A 17,820-nucleotide genomic window follows, 5' to 3' on the forward strand; every position below is an offset into this window, starting at 1 on the left:
GATCAGAGTGCGATTAGCATAATCAACCCGATTCTCTCGGATGACAGAAAATATGGTCGTGTGACCCTAGCCTAAGGACAGTCCATCAAATTTAACGTCCCAGTAAACTCCTTGAAATAGTCACTATGCAACTGCAGTATGTATCACAGTAAATCTGCAGGGTATAGAACTGAAAAAGTTAACACAATCATTTCTGTATTGGGTTTGTTAGATCTATGTATTTTTGCCCAGCTAAAGTGACATGTTGTGATGATAGGAATGGAATTTCATAGTAATGTCAGAACAGATAGCTTTATTATAATTGAATCTCTCAAGTGCAGCCACATTCCTCCGGCAGTAATACACTAAAGGACCATTGGCACTGGTACTGCAACTTTATTTTAAAAACACACCATTTATCTCTGTGCAAAGTGAAATAGATTGCCAGTGTGATTTATCAAGCAGATTTTGAGCAACTAGGGAAACATAAAGAAAGAAATTCAATTTCACACTAAGATTGTAATGGGTGAGCAGTGAGTTCAATGGGCACAGAGGATGCTATTATAGAGTGTTTTGCATCTGGTCCCCAGATATTGTACAGAAGGTAATTGTTATTATAAACTTTATCAGGAAAACAAGAGGTAAATATAGACATGACGTGCACCAGTGACTTTACTGCATAATACACTGCTACTGTATTACCAAAAATTGGCAGTAACATTCCTCAGTGTGTTACATGAAAGAAATGATCCCAGAAGCATCCTAAAGACTGGCTTTCATTAAAGTGACTGAGCTGATGTACTGAGAGTTTCTTATAGGCAATTCTTCATCGGAAAGAAGTATACAGATTAGCCAAACCTGCCGTCTGGTTTTGAGTCTGGATAGTTTTATTCCTTATGAAGTAGAGGTGGTTTGTACAGTATAATAAAGGCTATGGCCCCGTTTCATTATTTGCGTTTTTTTTTTAAGTCACTTTCTTTTCTTGTGATACTAGTTGCCATTTTTGGCACCAAATTCTCCAAATGGGTGCACGCAGTATTTTTTTCTGCCTTGAAATGTTTTTAATTACTTTTTTGGCACCTAAAGTAGCACATATCGCAAAATGGAGCAAAAAATTGCCCTAAATGAATGTTATACTTAAAAATGCACCAAGGCGGAAATAAAGTGGAGCTGTGCAAAATTTTGGAACTTTTTAAAAAGTCACAGTTAATGAATCAGACAAAAGCATCTGGAATCACTAAATTCTTCCCACAAAGTAGAAAACCTCCCCAAAAAACTGGCAAAAAGAGGCACAAAACTTAACAAAAAACATGTGTAAAGGCCAAGTCTATGAGCCTATATTTCAATGTGAAATTTATGCACTATGTCTGTAGATGCCCTGACACCTGTCTGCTGCCATTCCTGAGCAAGCTCTGTACTGATGTTGAACCAATCCCATAGTTCAGTTCTCTTATGAGATGATCCTGGCACTTGCTGGATTCTCTTGGCCACTTTGAAATCTTCTTCGCAGCAATTGAACCCCTCTTTGAAATTCTTGATGATTAGATAAAAGGATTGAAGGTAATCTTATAAGCACCAATGTCCAAGCCACTTTGATGGAAAGCAGTGATGACTGCACATGTTTCCCTGAAGGTAACCATGGTTAGCAGAAGAAGACAATGATCCCAAGCACAAGCCGCCTTTTAAGCAACCAGTCTGCTCTAATATTTCAGTCAGCATAAAAGAATGAAATCAAATGGTCCTCATTAACACTTGCTCCTGATTTAAAGAGAATATCATTAAAATGATGTAAGCAGGTCATATTGTGACAGGGCTAAAAATCTGTGGAAATAGTGATTTTGTGATTATGTTAATTTTCATGCCAATTTTTTGCATTATCATCTGATCACTCTTCATAACAATCTACAGTTAAACCCTTCACGACATCCGCCGTACATGTTAGGCGCAAGTCGGGAATGGGTGTATAAAGTGGGCTCACAGGTTTAAGCATGTGCCTTACCCAGCAGACTGTCCGGACCGCAATGCACGGACTGGCTGGCTAGTCCGTGCATTGATGTCTGATCTTGGTCCTATTTATATGGATGTCTGAATGCAGCCTAACAATCGTGGGAAGAATGGAGCAAATTCTCATCAAACCCACCCTTTTCCCCCATTTTAAAAACAAAGTATTTCTCCCAGAAAATTATTGCAATTACACTTGTTCTGTTATACGTATGTTTATTTCCTTTGCGTGTATTAAAACAACACAAAAAAAGAGAAAAAAAGGCTAATTGGACATAATTTCACACAAAACCCCAAAAATGGGCGGGAAAAAATAGTTGGCAACCTCAGCTTAATGTTTAGTTACAAACCCTTTGTAATAATAACTGCAATCTATCGTTTCCTATAACCATCAACAAGCTTCTTATACCTCTCAACTGGAATTTTGGACCACTCTTCTTTTGCAAACCTCTCAAGGTGTCTCATATTTGAATGGCACCTTTCCCAATTGCAAGTTTAAGATCTCTCCACAGGTGTTCAATGGGATTTAGATCCGGACTCATTGCTGGCCACCTCAGAACTTTCCAAAGCTTTGTTTATTTCCATTTCTGGGTGTTTCGTGATGTATGTTTGGGTCATTGTCCTGCTAGAAGACCCATAACCTATTACTCAAACCCAGTTTCCTGACACTGGGCAGTATTGTGACCCAAAATCCATTGGTAATCTCTAGATTTCATGATGCTTTGCACACAGTCAAAGCATCCAGTGCCAGAGGCAGCAAAACAACACCAAAATATCTTTGAACCTCCACCATATTTTACAGTAGGTACTGTATTCTTTTCTCATTCCATTTTTGGTAAACAGTAGAATGATATGCTTTAACAAAAATTTCTATCTTGATCTCATCTGTCCACGAGATGCATTTCCAGAAGGATTTTGGCCTACTCATGTACATTTTGGCAAACTGCTGGTTAGCGTAGCGTTTCATTTCATTCAAATGTCGATGGATAGTTCGATAGGTCACAATGATACTTCCTGAGCCTGCAGGACAGCTTAAATTTCTATGGATCTTGATTAGGGCTGCTTATCCACCATCCAGACTATCCTGCATTGCAACCTTTCATTAATTTTTCTCTGTCGTCCACGTCCAGGGAAATTAACTACAGTGTTATGAGTTGTAAACTACTTGATTATGTTGCGTACCGTGGACAAAGCAACATCAAGATCTCTGGAGATGGACTTGCAACCTTGAGATTGTTGATACTTTTCAACAATTTTGGTTCTCAAGTCCTGAGACACCTGTCTCTTCTCCACTCACAGACACACAATGCAAAGATTGAGTCAACTTATCCCCTTTTCATCTGATTTCCGGTGGGATTTTCATATTGCCTACACCTGTTACTTGCCACAGGTGAGTTTTAATGAGCATCATAGGCTTAAAACAAAGTTGTTTACCCATAATTGTGGAAAGGTGCCAACAATTTTTCTCCAGCTCATTTTTAGGGTTTTGTGTAAAATTATGTCCAATTTGCCTTTTTTTCTTGTTTTTTTTATGTTGTTCCTATACACACAAAGGAACAAAACATGTCTAATTGCAATAATTCTCTGGGAGAAATACTTCATTTACTGGAACAATTTCAAGGGAGCCAACACTTTTGGCCATGACTGTATATGTGGTATTGCTACATCCATAAAAATCTGATCTATCAAAATATAAAATGAATTAACTTGTAAGCAATGAAGACAGAAAACAATTCAAAATGGCAAAATTGTGTTTTTTTTGGTCGTTGCAAAAAAAGCAGTAAGAACTGATCAAAATTTCATATACAGTATATCCCAAAAAGGTATCAGTAAAACCAACAGATCCCCTTGAAAAAAAAAAAAAGCCTTCACAACTCCATCAACCGATAAATGAAAATATTATTTGTCTCGGAAAATGATCACACAATAAAAAATTTATTTTTGATTTGCAACTTTCCAATTTTTTTTTGCCATTAAAATCATTTTAAAAAATGCTACTTTTGATATCACCATAATCATAATGGTCCGGACAATCATGATGTCAGGTCATTTTAACCATACAATATTCATAGTTAAAAGAATTCCCAAAAAGCAATGTTAGAATTTTTTCGCCGCACTTAGATTTTTTTTCCAGTACATTATGTGGCAAAATTAATGGAGTAATTCAAAATTACTACTCATACCACCAAAAACAGACCCTCATATGTCTATGTAGATGTGAAAATATAAATGTTATAGCACTTTGAAGAAGGGGAGGAGAAAACAAAAATGCAAAAACAAAAATTGTCCATGTGGGGGAGAGGTTAATGCAAATTGCCACTATAAAAACTGAAGCAGCAAATTTTGTGAAAACCAAAATTTTTGTCAGTTTAAAAATCTTTGGCTACAACTGAACCACTGTCCTGCATCAATGAAGAACCAGTGATGACTGGGGTTTCTGTGGGACATACTAGACGCAGTGGGTAACTCCAAGTCTGTGCTAGGTTGCCTTTTTGAGCTGTTGGCTACAGACATAAATGCAATAAAAATGTGAATGTTACCCCATGATGTGATATCACTGAGGTGGTTGTCTTGTTTCTGTACAGTTGACTTGAGCATATGAACATGGGAATGATGTATAGCGTGATGTTGGAATTATGATACTTCAATTCATATTGATTTGGATACACTGGCAATTATTTTGGAAAGCTAGGCCTATTTCAGGGTTTCACTTATCCCAATGCTTAGTAACAGCAGAACTTTCCCTTCACCTTTTTTCTTGGTTCTCCAAATGGGTTGTTGCCTCCGCTCCCGACGCCGGCACTGGAGAATCCTCACAGTGCTCAGTGCGCACAATGTTAAAATTCATAAGTCTGCAGTCAAATAGAGTAACTGCAGACTTGTAGCTTAAGACCAGACAACCCATTTAATGCTTGGCTTGACTAAACAAATAAAATCTCAGTGATATTTTCATTTGATATCTTGGTTAATTCACAATAAAGCATCTGAATGTTTCTGCATTCAAACACATAACGGTAATAAAGATACTCTGAAAAGACATTTAGCAATGTTTTCTTATAGCTGTAACTAGAACTGTATGCCTTTTTTTGGTACATGCAAGAAGCACAGTTATATCAATAAATGAGAAATAATATGATAATTTGCTCTTTAGATAGGACATCGTGATTTTGATGTTGAAAAGCGACTCCGGAGAGATCTAAAGAGGACTCACGCCTTGCTGGCTGACCTGCAACTTCTTTTGGCCTCCATAGGAGACTCCGGACCACCCGTAGATCGTGGAGAACTTGAAAGAGTTCACTTACAGGTGAGGTTTCAATATATCAAATTGACTAACTCAATACTTTTAGATGGATATTGTCATGTAGGTAAATTTCTTGCTACTTTATCTCAACCGGATGTAAAACAAACTTAAGACTGACATTGACATAATAAAAAGTTATTACAGCTGGAAGAATAGATTGATTCCATGCAGAAAAAAAATATTAAATAAGGTTACAAAACACTCATAGGGTGGCAAAACACACATATCTGAAAATCTAGAAAGCAAAGTGACTTATAGAACATAGTGAAAAAATGTAACCTGACTTCATTAAAGTCAAGTAAGTAATAAGCTTAATTTAATAGTTAAAATGTAAATCCAACTAAAAACTATTGTGTGTATAGACATTTTCCTCTTGGAAAAGCCACTATTCATAACTTTGAGGCCTATTACTTTTAGTAGTCTGTTTTTTTCATCCATTTAATCTTATGCAGTTGCCTGTCCATGGCTTATTCATGACACCAGGCCATTTCAACCCAGTTGCATTGGACTTTTTTCTTTAAGCTAAAAGTTTGAAACAATATGAAGTCACCTGTTAATAGGCCTTAAAATAATAGAAAAAAGCAGTGGAGACAGTTTCCCTGCTTGATTTTTAGAAATTTCTACAACCATCATTGAGTTGATACTAATTACTGATTATGGCAGTATATTTTATATTTAATATCATTTCCTTAATAAAAAAAAATCAGAATGGCCTCTAGGTTTAATCTATTTTCCATTAGGCACATGGATATTAGCAGCAATGGCAGACCCTATATGCTTGCATGGAAGCCTTCTGAGTAGGGATGAGCAGACCCGTGGAAGTTTGGGTTCTGGTACCTAACCCGAACTTTATTCCAAAGTTTGGTTGGGGTACCAGAACTGTACCCAAACTTGAACCAGAACCAGAACCTGAACCCCATCGAAAACAATGGGGGCCTGAACTTTTGGGTCTAGTTAAGAAAAAAAAAATCTGTCTCTCTTCTCTTTCCCCGCAACTCTGAACAATGCAACGGGCTTATCACTACTTCTGAGCTTCTAATCTGAACATCTAATTTGGCCATAGGTTGATATGAAGAGGGTTGAGCTGTGATATCCACTATGTGTTGTGAATGGTGGATCCTCTGTTATTTACTTTATATAGAGGTGTGGCCTGTCATTGTAATACTGTGATGATAATGAGACTACAGAAAAGTACATATGTACAAATCAGGAAGTGTGAGTCTGGTATAAAGCTTGTAAGCCAGTGTAAAAATTGCAAAATTTCTGATTTTTAATCTAGATATTGATATGGTAAAATGAAGAAAAAACTTTATTGAAACTTTTTTTAAAAAAAAATATAACATAGAAACCTGCTTTAAACAATAGGTAATTTTCTGATGACACATTCCCTTTAAAGTAATAGGACATTTCTAAATTTGTGAATTTTAAGCGATAAGATTTACTTTCCAGTTATCTAATAGCCATTAGAGATAAAATAACACATATTTATAACATATGCTAGGAAAGTATGTTATTACTACTGTCATTACAATTTTTGCCATGTTTAAACATATGATTGGTATTTACAATGGTTGAGCCGTAAGTCACTTTTGTAACAGAAATGATATGTATATGTTCTGAATTGCCATGGGCCATGCAAAATTAGCTCTTATCTGATCTGCCAAAAAAAAAGCGTCCAGGAGGATTGAAAAATGAATGTACCAATGGGCTCTTTGCCACGTCCTGTTGTGTTAACTGTAATAAATATGCTCAATCTGCTACTGCACAGCTTGCCTCACTCTTCATGGCATCCCATCCCACTTACAAACTGATCTGTGCTTCAGTGTTTAGATGGCATGTGTTCAGCTAAGGCGCTTACTATTGTGGCCACTGCAAGGATTAAAACTGTCCGTAATCCTTACAACAGTTGGTTTTGTTCTGCTCTAAAAATAAACACCGTGCAAAATAAACCAGAATTGAAAGTGACCACGTAGGGAAAGCCAGTGAATTGTAACACAGCTGTCTCAGCAATTGGGTGCCAAAATTCTTCAACATACAATGGGAAATTTTGTATGGAAATAAAGATAAACTATGAATGTTTTGCACACTAATTCTCTTGTACTATTGCATGTTAAATCATAATTTAAGACATCACATTTGCTTAAAAAATGAAAGTAAGTAAAATGTTATCAACACAAACCAATGAGATTTAATACTTTATTGTAATTTCATTAGGAAAAATTGTCTTTTTTTTACTGAGACTCATTAGCTCTTCTGTCCATGGGCTATGCTTGGAATTGCAGCTTTGCCCCAGTCATAACATGGACACAGACCAGACCAGGACCTCTAATTTCAGCTTTGGTTGGGAGTATAGCGCTCACTGCTCACTATTAGGGATGAGCAGACCCGTGGAAGTTCGGGTTCTGGTACCCGACCAGAACTTTATTCCAATGTTTGGTTCAGGTACCAGAACTGTACCCAAACTTGAACCAGAAGTCGTACCACATTGAAAACAGTGGGGACCCGGACTTTTGAGCTGGAAAATTTTTCTTTCTCTCTCTCTGTCTCTCTGGAACAGACTTCCCCCAGAACTCCTAACACGGAGAAGTCCGTGTTCAGCGTTTAGCATTGGACATGAACTTTCTGGTATGAACTCCGAACTTTTAAGTTTGGGTTCGCTCATCTCTACTCACCGTACATCATAATTTTTATTTCTTAGAAGTTTGCATCTCTCAATTAAATAAGCCTTGTAAGGTCTTTGGCATGTAATAGGGAAAGGGCTGATCAGTTCACCTGTTCTGCAGATTACTCAGCTACTGAATTACTTTGTCTATGGAGTGACTATCCTTATGGACCACGTGTTTGTCAGGTATCATACAAAATTAAAAATGAAAAGGGTATAAAAAAATTGCATTGATTTGAATTTTAATCCAAGCTGCAATAATAATTGCAAAAGTGGAAAAATACAACATCACCCTCTAAAAAGCATGGGTGGTTGTTGTGTAAAATAACACTAAATTAAAGAAAAAACTGTTTTAGAAAAAAAAAGAGGTTGTGCTTTCGGAGCAGATTTGGGAGTCCTGGATAAAGGTGGCTCAGTGGTTAGCACAGCAGCCTTGCAGCACTGGGATCCTGAGTTCAAATCCCAGCAAGGACAACATCTGCAAGGAGTTTGTATGTTCTCCCCGTGTTTGTGTGGGTTTCCTCCGGTTTCCTCCCACACTCCAAAGATATACTGATAGGAAATTTAGATTGTGAGCCCCAATGAGGACAGCGATGATAATGTATGTAAAGCGCTGCAGAATACGTATATAAAGATTATTATTATTATGAAGAATCTCAGAAAATTATATTCTTCTTAACTAACTTTTTCTTTTTTAACTTAAAAAGGTTGTCCACTTGAAGTGACCGCGGGCAAGGCCGCGTATTGGTATCTATGATCTGGCCCAGCAAGATCCCCACACACAGACTCTATCTTGATAACCGTATTTTTACTCGTATACATTTTTAACACAGCAAAGAAAAACAATAAATGACAACCATAAATATGCACAGTAGTAACGTGTACTGATAAGCTGACCCTCACTGTCCCTACTCACACGTTACCAGTCCTTTACTCCAGAAGGATGTGTCCCCCGCAGGCCTGTCTGTCTTTGCAGGAGGGCGTCCCAGACGGAAAAAAAAACAGGAACAGCAGAATTCGCGGAAAGAAAGGAAGGGATACTTCGGCCTCTCGCCAGAGGTCCCGCTTACAGTCTCTCTGATCCGGATAGAAGCTCTGGTGGGTCCCCTTATGTAGTCCACACTCCAGTAGCAGGGAGTGTAATAGCTGTATCCTTCAGCAGTGCAGAAGCTGGGGAAGGCTCCGAGGATATGGTGTTAGATAGAAGAAATCACGTTGAGAGTCTCTCCTGCGCCACACACGAGGGCCTGCACACCGCCCTGGCTCTTTTTCACAGACCACAGCAGACTCTTCGCGCGCTTTTTTTTTGCTTCCCACTTTGGTCACGTGACTCTCTAGGGCGGGACACAGGAGGCTCAGTCTTTTTCTCTGTCATCAAACCCTGTGCAGGTGCAACCTCTGGCCACAAGGTGGCAACATCATCCTGTGTAATCACTTCTGTAACAGGCTCTATATCAATTATCACAGAACAGCCAGAGCCGGCCAGCTCACTACACGCCCCTCCACTCAAAGGTTGGCAGTCCCTGCCAACGACCGGCTCCAGGGCGGCGATGGCTGTGGATGTGACAGGGGGCGGCTGGGAAGAGGGCCACACATATTGGTCTCTGTAGGACTGTCCTGGAGGTACCCCTGCAGTGGTCCTCGTTGTCCGCCTAACGGGTTGGATCCCCGCTCTCCTATCAGTCACCCCACTCTCTTTCCCAGTCGACATGTCAGTAGAGGAGGTAATCGGTTCAAGTGCGTCAGTCGGACGGACAGGGGTAGACATGCATTCAGTCTCTACATCCCCGGGGTCAGTGTCTCCGACAGTATTAGTGATATCCATCTCTCTAGGTATCACAGTAGGGGAGTCAGGCTGGGAACGGCAGGGGCGCAACATATTATGGTGCAAAGTTCGGATGCTGCCGCTGTCTTCGCCCTGCACTCGATAGACGGGGCCACCGGGGTACGGCTGTCCAATTACTCGATAGACTTCGGTCTCCCACTTGGGCCGGAGTTTCCCTTGCGGCTTCTTTATTCAGACTAGGACCAGTTGACCTACATTCAGTGGGTCTTCTTGTACCGGAAGTGGGTCAGCGTGCACTTGATCCTGAATTTGTCGGCCTACTAGCCGGTAGACAGTCTCCATTCTCTGGCGGTGTGTTTGTAGCCAGGAAGGATAGGTACCACAGGTATCTTCTTCGGAGCTAGACAGTTGCAACTCATGGATGTCTTTGCCTGGACGGCCAAAGAGAAGGGTGTATGGGGTGTATCCGGTGACGGAATGGACCTGATTATTATAGGCCCACAGCAGTTCCGGGAGGAATCGAGGCCAGTCGGGCTTTTTGTCTTCAGCCAAAGTCCGGATCAGTTGTAAGAGGGTCCGGTTAAAGCGTTCACACGCGCCATTCCCTTGTGGATGGTAAGGGGTGGTCCTGGACTTCTTGATTCCATACATCCGTTGGAGTGCTTCAATGACTTGCCCTTCGAAACAAGCCCCCTGATCAGAGTGTAGCCACTCCGGACACCCGTAGACCCGAACGAATTGCTGACAGATAGCCTGTGCAGCTGATTCAGCGGTCTGATCCTTGGTAGCAACAGCGACAGCGAATTTCGTGAAGTGGTCCACCATCACCAGACAGTACTGGTAGCCACTATTCGCCGTTCCGATCAACAGATAGTCCACCATCAACAGCTCGAGGGGCCTCGACGTCTTAATAATCAGGACGGGGGCACGCTGCTCCGCGGACTTGTGGAATTCACAGGTACGGCATGCTTGACTGACGTTTTCAACCAACTTACGGAGCCCCGGACAAAAAATGAACTGCTGGGTCCACCGGAGGGTCTTGTCTATGCCGAAGTGGCCGTTCCTCCTGTGAGCTTCGCCCACCATCTCATGGGCCAACTGCACCGGGACGACAATCTGCAAACACTCCTCCAGCATATGGGATAAAAGGGCCCTGCGACACAGGACTCCATCTTTCACAATCAGCCGATCCCACTGGGCAAGCAGAGCCAAGGCTCCGGTCGATAGTCGGGCTCTCACTTCGGAGGGCGGTTTCTCTTGTTTATTCACATACTGTTTCAGTAAGACGTGCTCGGGATCTCGATCTTGAAGCTTGGCCCATTCTTGCTGGGACAGGGGAGATCCCACTACGGTTTCAATCCCTCCTACCGCATACTGGCGGCTATCTTCTATTTGCTTTGCGAACCGGGCAAAGTCAGGCATCTCATCTTCCTCCAACTCTTCATCCCGGTCCCCCACTGGCGGGGATGATGTCACTCTAGACAGGCTGTCAGCATTCTGATTCTCGTTCCCCGCTCTGTATTTAATTTTGTACTGGAATCTAGAGAGCCTGGCCATCCAGCGCTGTTCCATTGCCCCTAGTTTGGCATTCTCTAGGTGGGCAAGAGGATTGTTGTCCGTCATGACCAGCACCTGTGCTCCTGTCAGATAGCCGGCAAATTTCTCCGTCATAGCCCAAGTCAGAGCCAAGAGTTCCAAGCGGAAGGAGCTGTAGTTGACGGGATTCTTTTCGGTGTCACGGAGAGACCTACTGGCATAGGCTATCACGCGTTCTTTATTATCTTGAACTTGAGAGAGGACCGCCCCTAGACCTTGAAGGCTGGCGTCGGTGTGCAACTGAAACGGTAATGTGTAGTCTGCATATGCCAGAACAGGGGGTGATGTTAGAGCAGCCTTAAGTGCCTGAAAGGATTTTTCTCGGTCAGGCCCCCAACTGATGCGTCGTCCTCTGGGGCTGTTCGCGGTCCCTCGAAGAACCTCATGCAGTGGTTCAGCAAGCCGAGCAAAGTCCTTGACAAACCGACGGTAGTAGCCTGCTAGCCCCAGAAAAGCCCGGACTTCTTTGACGGTAGTTGGCTGCGGCCACTCTTGAACGGCTGCTATCTTCTCCGGAGAGGGCTGGACGCCTTCGGCCGAGATCCGGTGACCCAAGTAGTCGATTTCCTGCTGGAACAGACGGCACTTGCTGGGCTTCAACTTCAAGCCGTGTCGCCTCAAGCGCTGGAACACTTGGCCAAGCTTGTGAAGATGATCTTCAAAGGTGGCGGAGTACACCACGATGTCGTCAAGGTATATCAACGTAAACTCAAAGTTGAAGTCCCCCAGACAGCGTTCCATTAGTCTCTGAAAGGTCCCCGGTGCGTTATTCAAGCCGAACGGCATCCGGTCGAACTCATACAGGCCCATGGGAAGGATGAAGGCGGTCTTTTCCCTGTCCTTCTCACTCATTGGAACCTGCCAATATCCACTGGCCAGGTCTAGGGACGAAAAATATTTGGCCTTCTTCAGGGCGGTCAGTGACTCTTCGATCCGAGGAAGTGGGTATGAGTCCCGGATAGTGCAAGCGTTCAGCCTACGGTAGTCCACGCAAAACCTTAGGGAACCATCTTTCTTTTTGACTATCACCACGGGTGCAGCCCACGGGCTCTGGCTTTCACGTACCACTCCGGCGTGTAGCATAGATTCTAACAGGCTTTTCACCTCCTGGTATTGCTGAGGTGGTATCTGCCGGTACCTCTCGCGGATAGGGGGGGTATCGCCCGTGGGTATCTCGTGCTGGATACTGGTGGTACACCCAAAGTCTGTGTCATGCTTTGCAAAGGAGTCTTGGTGTTCCCGCAGGAGTTCCTCCACTTGAGACACTTCTTGTTTGGTGTACTGAGACGTGTCTAGCTGCACTTTTTCCCGTAGTTTTCGCGCAATGTCTTCATCGTCTACTTGAGCGTTTATGGCTGAGATGGTTACCGTCCAGTCGCCTTCTGTAGACGGGGTGAATTCTAGGGGCCCAATGGGATTCACTTCCGTGGGTAAAGCATATACCCGGGCAAGTTGAGTGCCGGCTTCAAGGGCTAGGCCTACGTCTGCGGTGTTGTTTAGCCTGACAGGGACTCTCCCGTTCCTCACGACGGCTAGAGTGCGAGCAACTAGTGGGTTTAGCTTACCCCCACTTGGGGTCCTCGGCTCGATCAACACTTCAACCCCCTCAAGTTGTCGGTGGGTGTTAAGGGGTAAGGAAATGACTGTCTCTTTTTCAGTGGGCAAAGTAATCCGGGTACGGCGTGGCACCGTAATGGCGGCTAGGGGTAGTTGTTCCTCTTCCATCTGTTGAAGTCCAACGGTCCGGATTACGCGCTGGAACGCCAGACGAGTCGGCTTATGTTTGGTGACTTTCTGCCAGTATTTGGGTCCTTTTCTTGTCAACAGCATAAGATCCAGGTCTTTCAACATGTTCATTCCAACTATCACTGGGGTCTCGGAGCCGAAACCTTCCTTGACGATGACGATCCCTTGTTTCCCTAAGTCCTGCAACGTGCGGTTAAGATACTGGTCTCTCAGTCCTATTACAAATTGGTCTCTCAGTACCAGGTCACGAGAAGCCATACCAGCTAGTTGCTCCCCTTTTCCACGGGTTTGTTCAAGGAGTACCTGAAGGGTGTTCGCATATTAGGGAATATCCTCCCATTCAAGCTGCGTCCGTCTAAAGAACATGTGTCGCAGTGTTCCCTGGTATGTGGTCGGCCCATAGGTGTTCTCCAGCACCCGCACCAAATCATCTACTGTACGCTGGCCCCTGACCGTCTCCAGTCTGACTGTCGTCCATGCCTCCCCCTCTAGCGTCAGTACCACCATTTCTGCCAAGGTCTTAGGGTCAATATTATACATTTCCCCCAGTATCCGGACTTGTTCCGCCCACTCTGGTACAGGGTAGTTTCGTCCGCCAAATTTCCTGACCTGATTCACAATAGACACCGGCGGGGCTTTCTGACTGTACACATGGCCTGGGTGGGAATCCTGTTGGTCACAGATCCTGCCGACTACGCCAGATGAAGTGACCGCGGGCGAGGCCGCGCATTGGTATCTATGATCTGGCCCAGCAAGATCCCCACACACAGACTCTATCTTGATAACCGTATCTTTACTCGTATACATTTTTAACACAGCAAAGAAAAACAATAAATGACAACCGTAAATATGCACAGTAATAACGTGTACTGATAAGCTGACCCTCACTGTCCCTACTCACACGTTACCAGTCCTTTACTCCAGAAGGATGTGTCCCCCGTCGCAGGCCTGTCTGTCTTTGCAGGAGGGCGTCCCAGACGGAAAAAAAAACAGGAACAGCAGAATTCGCGGAAAGAAAGGAAGGGATACTTCGGCCTCTCGCCAGAGGTCCCGCTTACAGTCTCTCTGATCCGGATAGAAGCTCTGGTGGGTCCCCTTATGTAGTCCACACTCCAGTAGCAGGGAGTGTAATAGCTGTATCCTTCAGCAGTGCAGAAGCTGGGGAAGGCTCCGAGGATATGGTGTTAGATAGAAGAAATCACGTTGAGAGTCTCTCCTGCGCCACACACGAGGGCCTGCACACCGTCCTGGCTCTTTTTCACAGACCACAGCTGACTCTTCGCGCGCTTTTTTTTTGCTTCCCACTTTGGTCACGTGACTCTCTAGGGCGGGACACAGGAGGCTCAGTCTTTTTCTCTGTCATCACACCCTGCGCAGGTGCAACCTCTGGCCACAAGGTGGCAACATCATCCTGTGTAATCACTTCTGTAACAGGCTCTATATCAATTATCACAGAACAGCCAGAGCCGGCCAGCTCACTACACACTACCCTGACTCAGTTGCTGGTTTTGTCATAATGCCTAAGAACATTGCCCCTAAATTACCTCATATGCCTTTCCTGCCAAAGATGTTGATTCATACCTTTATTTTTCACTTCCTGTGCCCTGGCACTAGCTCTGCTATCATAAACATCATTTCTTATTAAAAATCCTATGCTCCTTTCTGACTACATTTCCCATCATTTCTTATGCTGGACTGCAAGCCAGCAGTGAGCACACCCCCAGTAATTTCTCCAAAACTCATTCCACTCATCCTTGACCTTCACACACAGATTCAATTTCCTGACCAGGACATTGCTGCAGGCAAGTCACTGATACAGTACATAGAAGTAACACAAAGCACCAGAACACCAGCACTGGCAATAAAGTTAATCCACTCACCCCCTCACTTACTAAACATGTTCTACTGTAAGAGGATGGATGTAGAGAGAGAGATGTATTAGGCTGCGTGCCCACGATGCGTTTTTAATGCGTTTCTGCAGCGTTTTTGCAGCTGCGGAAACGCTGCGGAAACGCATTAAAAATGCATGGTAGAAGGGCAGCAATGTTCCCAAGTGATAATCCGCATGTGCTGTGCACATGCTGCGGAAATTTCCGCTGGGGATTATCATTGCGGAAAAAAACGCAGCACTACCAATTATTTTGCGGAAGTGCTGCGTCTTCGCCGCCATTGACTTGCATTAGAACGCACCAATTCCGCAAGACTGCATCTGTACTTGCGTAATTGGCGCGTTCTAATGTGCGGATGGTACCCGGGTGTGGAGGACAGGAGACTCTCCTCCGGACACAGGTACCATTAAAAAATCTGGAAAAAAAGAATAAAATAAAAAATAGATGTATATTTACCTTCCGGCGGCCCGCGCTGCGCTCCTCCTTGCTTCCCGGCACTTCGCGGTGGATTGAAGGACCTGCGCTGACGTCAGAGTCATGTGACGGGTCACGCGACGCTGACGTCGGCAGGTCTTTCAATCCACCGCTGCCGGCAAGGGAGAACGGAGTGAGCAGGCCATCGGAGGGTAAGTATACATTTATTTTTTTATTTTTAACCACTCTCTCGGGTCACACTATATAAATCCATGCCGTTTGCATGGATTTATATAGTGTGACCTAGTTGTCACAAGCACTTTCCAAGTGATGCTAATTGCTTGGAAAGCGCTTGTCAATCCGCATGCGGAAATGTCAGTGACTAACGCTTCACATCCGCATGTCCCTGGCAGGAAAAACGCATGTACAATCCGCATGTACAATCCGCATGCGTTTTTTTCTGCCAGGGAGATGCAGAAACGCTCAGGAAAAAGCCGGAGCATTTCTGCATCGTGGGCACATAGCCTTAATATTTGTAAACAATAGAAATAATACAGCAGGGCGTATATATGTTACATAGGTTATAGAGTAGGGTGTGTATACATGGAGATCTATGTCTGCAGCCATATGCACAGAAGCAGTGAGCTCTGCTGAATAGAGCCCCACAACCACAGATCATGAAAGTCACATGACTGCGATGCCCTGTCAGATTCCAAAGCCACAGAGCCAGGAACTTAGGAAAAATCTCATCACAAGAAGTCAGAGAATTCCCAGGCAGATGTCATGTGACCAGAGAAGCAACTCAGGTTACAGCAGGATTTGGGAAAGCAAGATATTTACAATAGACCTTATTTATTGTAGTTAGTTTACATGAAGGATACTATATATAAAGTAGTGTCCATCCCCATTATTATTGTGGCTCTGTCTAAAATTTGACATTTTTTTTCTCCATATTTTGTCATGTTGTTAAAAAAATACACATAAAACAGATCTGTCACCAGATTTCACAAATCAAGCGGCATACATCATTATTCAGATCACTTAGATTTGATGAGTCTGGTATACATACTTTAAAAATAAATGTCAGAATAGCTGTATGATCCTTTTATGAGTCCAGATAAAGAGTAAAGAGTGAGAGAACTCATGAGTACAACTGTATTCAATTTATTTTCACCCATAGACTGACAGACAGCTACTGCTTGTACTGAGCAGCATGAGATTTCAGCAGCAGTAAGGAAGGTCAATGAGGAGCTGTCAATCAGGCTAGGTGGGTGTAGATTAAGTTTACAGGGGACTTGTCGTGTCCAAAAATGCTATTTACCTTCAGATATAGGAATAATCTGCAGGTACATAGCATTAATATCCTATCTTGATGAATTGCTGAAAGAGTGGCAACAGGGAGAAAATCAACTTATATCCGCCCAGTAGCTGCTAGCTTCCAGCTATCAGAGTGGTGCAGGGAACAGTTACAATTTCCGCTCACTATACTGTTAGAGGGGCTGTAATCGCTCTGTGGCAATTTGATTCACAGCCTGCACCTCAGCGGATGTGTGCGGAGCTGTCAATCAAAGTGCTGGGGAGGGATTACAGCCCCTCTAACAGTGTAATGAGCGGTAAGTGTAACTGCTCCTTGCACCACTCCAATAGCTGGAAGAAAGCGGCTGCTGAGAGTTCAACATCTCCCTGTGTCGCTGCTCCAGTAATTCAGCTAGGCATGATTTTAATACTAGTTACCTACAGATTTACATTATACCTGAATATAAATAGCATTCTTGTACATGATAGGTTCCTATTAAAGCTTTAAAGGATTATACAACAGAGCAGCCTTATCAGATCTAAGAGATCTAATAATGTATGTAATAGTGTAAATCTATGTGAAGAATATAAAAACATGTACATTTTGTGCTAATTGGATTTCAGTTTATGCCTCCATTGCAAAAGGACATTCACATTATCCAATGAATCTCTGCTCAGTCCATACAATGCCACTGTTGGGTAGCAGAATACAGCTTGTATAGGAGATAGTGAATGGTAATGGGAATGGATAAGTGGCCAGTTTGTCCAATTAGTGGTTTTAGTACATTGTTGATTTGCCATTAGGTTTTGGAATGGCGACAACATTTGTAACTGCTGATCATGAAATTGGCACAGTAAAAATAACTATCACTATGGAAGTATCTTTTCTGAGAAATTATTGCTGCTGGAAATAAATTATAATGTGGTGACTTCTGTGTCTGCTGGGCATTAGCATTTTACCCTACATTGGACGATCTTTCTGACACTGAGAATAGATGTGGTAAAGCAAAAGCTGACATTGTGCATTTCAAGAAGTATGAATGTATATTTGTTGGACAGGTTCTTTCACAAACATAAAACTTTAGCAACACTTGAAGGTATGAATTATGCTTGAAATCTTATGTTTTCAAAGTTGAAAGTGTTGTGGAGA

At 43.1% G+C, this 17,820-nt stretch overlaps 1 protein-coding gene across 3 annotated transcripts in view; it reads left to right on the plus strand.

Annotated features, from left to right (window-relative positions):
* Positions 1–17,820, plus strand: part of MYO18B (myosin XVIIIB) — a 1,187,635-nt gene that overhangs the window by 751,359 nt on the left and 418,456 nt on the right. For all 3 annotated transcript variants that reach the window (XM_073672938.1, XM_073672946.1, XM_073672953.1), the window contains one exon: positions 5,132–5,284. In XM_073672938.1, the coding sequence (XP_073529039.1) occupies positions 5,132–5,284 (153 nt within the window). The remainder of the gene's footprint in view (positions 1–5,131; positions 5,285–17,820) is intronic.

Source organism: Phyllobates terribilis, unplaced genomic scaffold, assembly GCF_046119375.1.
Source record: "Phyllobates terribilis strain yellow unplaced genomic scaffold, ASM4611937v1 Scaffold_1__5_contigs__length_1240528914, whole genome shotgun sequence".
Lineage (NCBI taxonomy): Eukaryota > Metazoa > Chordata > Amphibia > Anura > Dendrobatidae > Phyllobates > Phyllobates terribilis.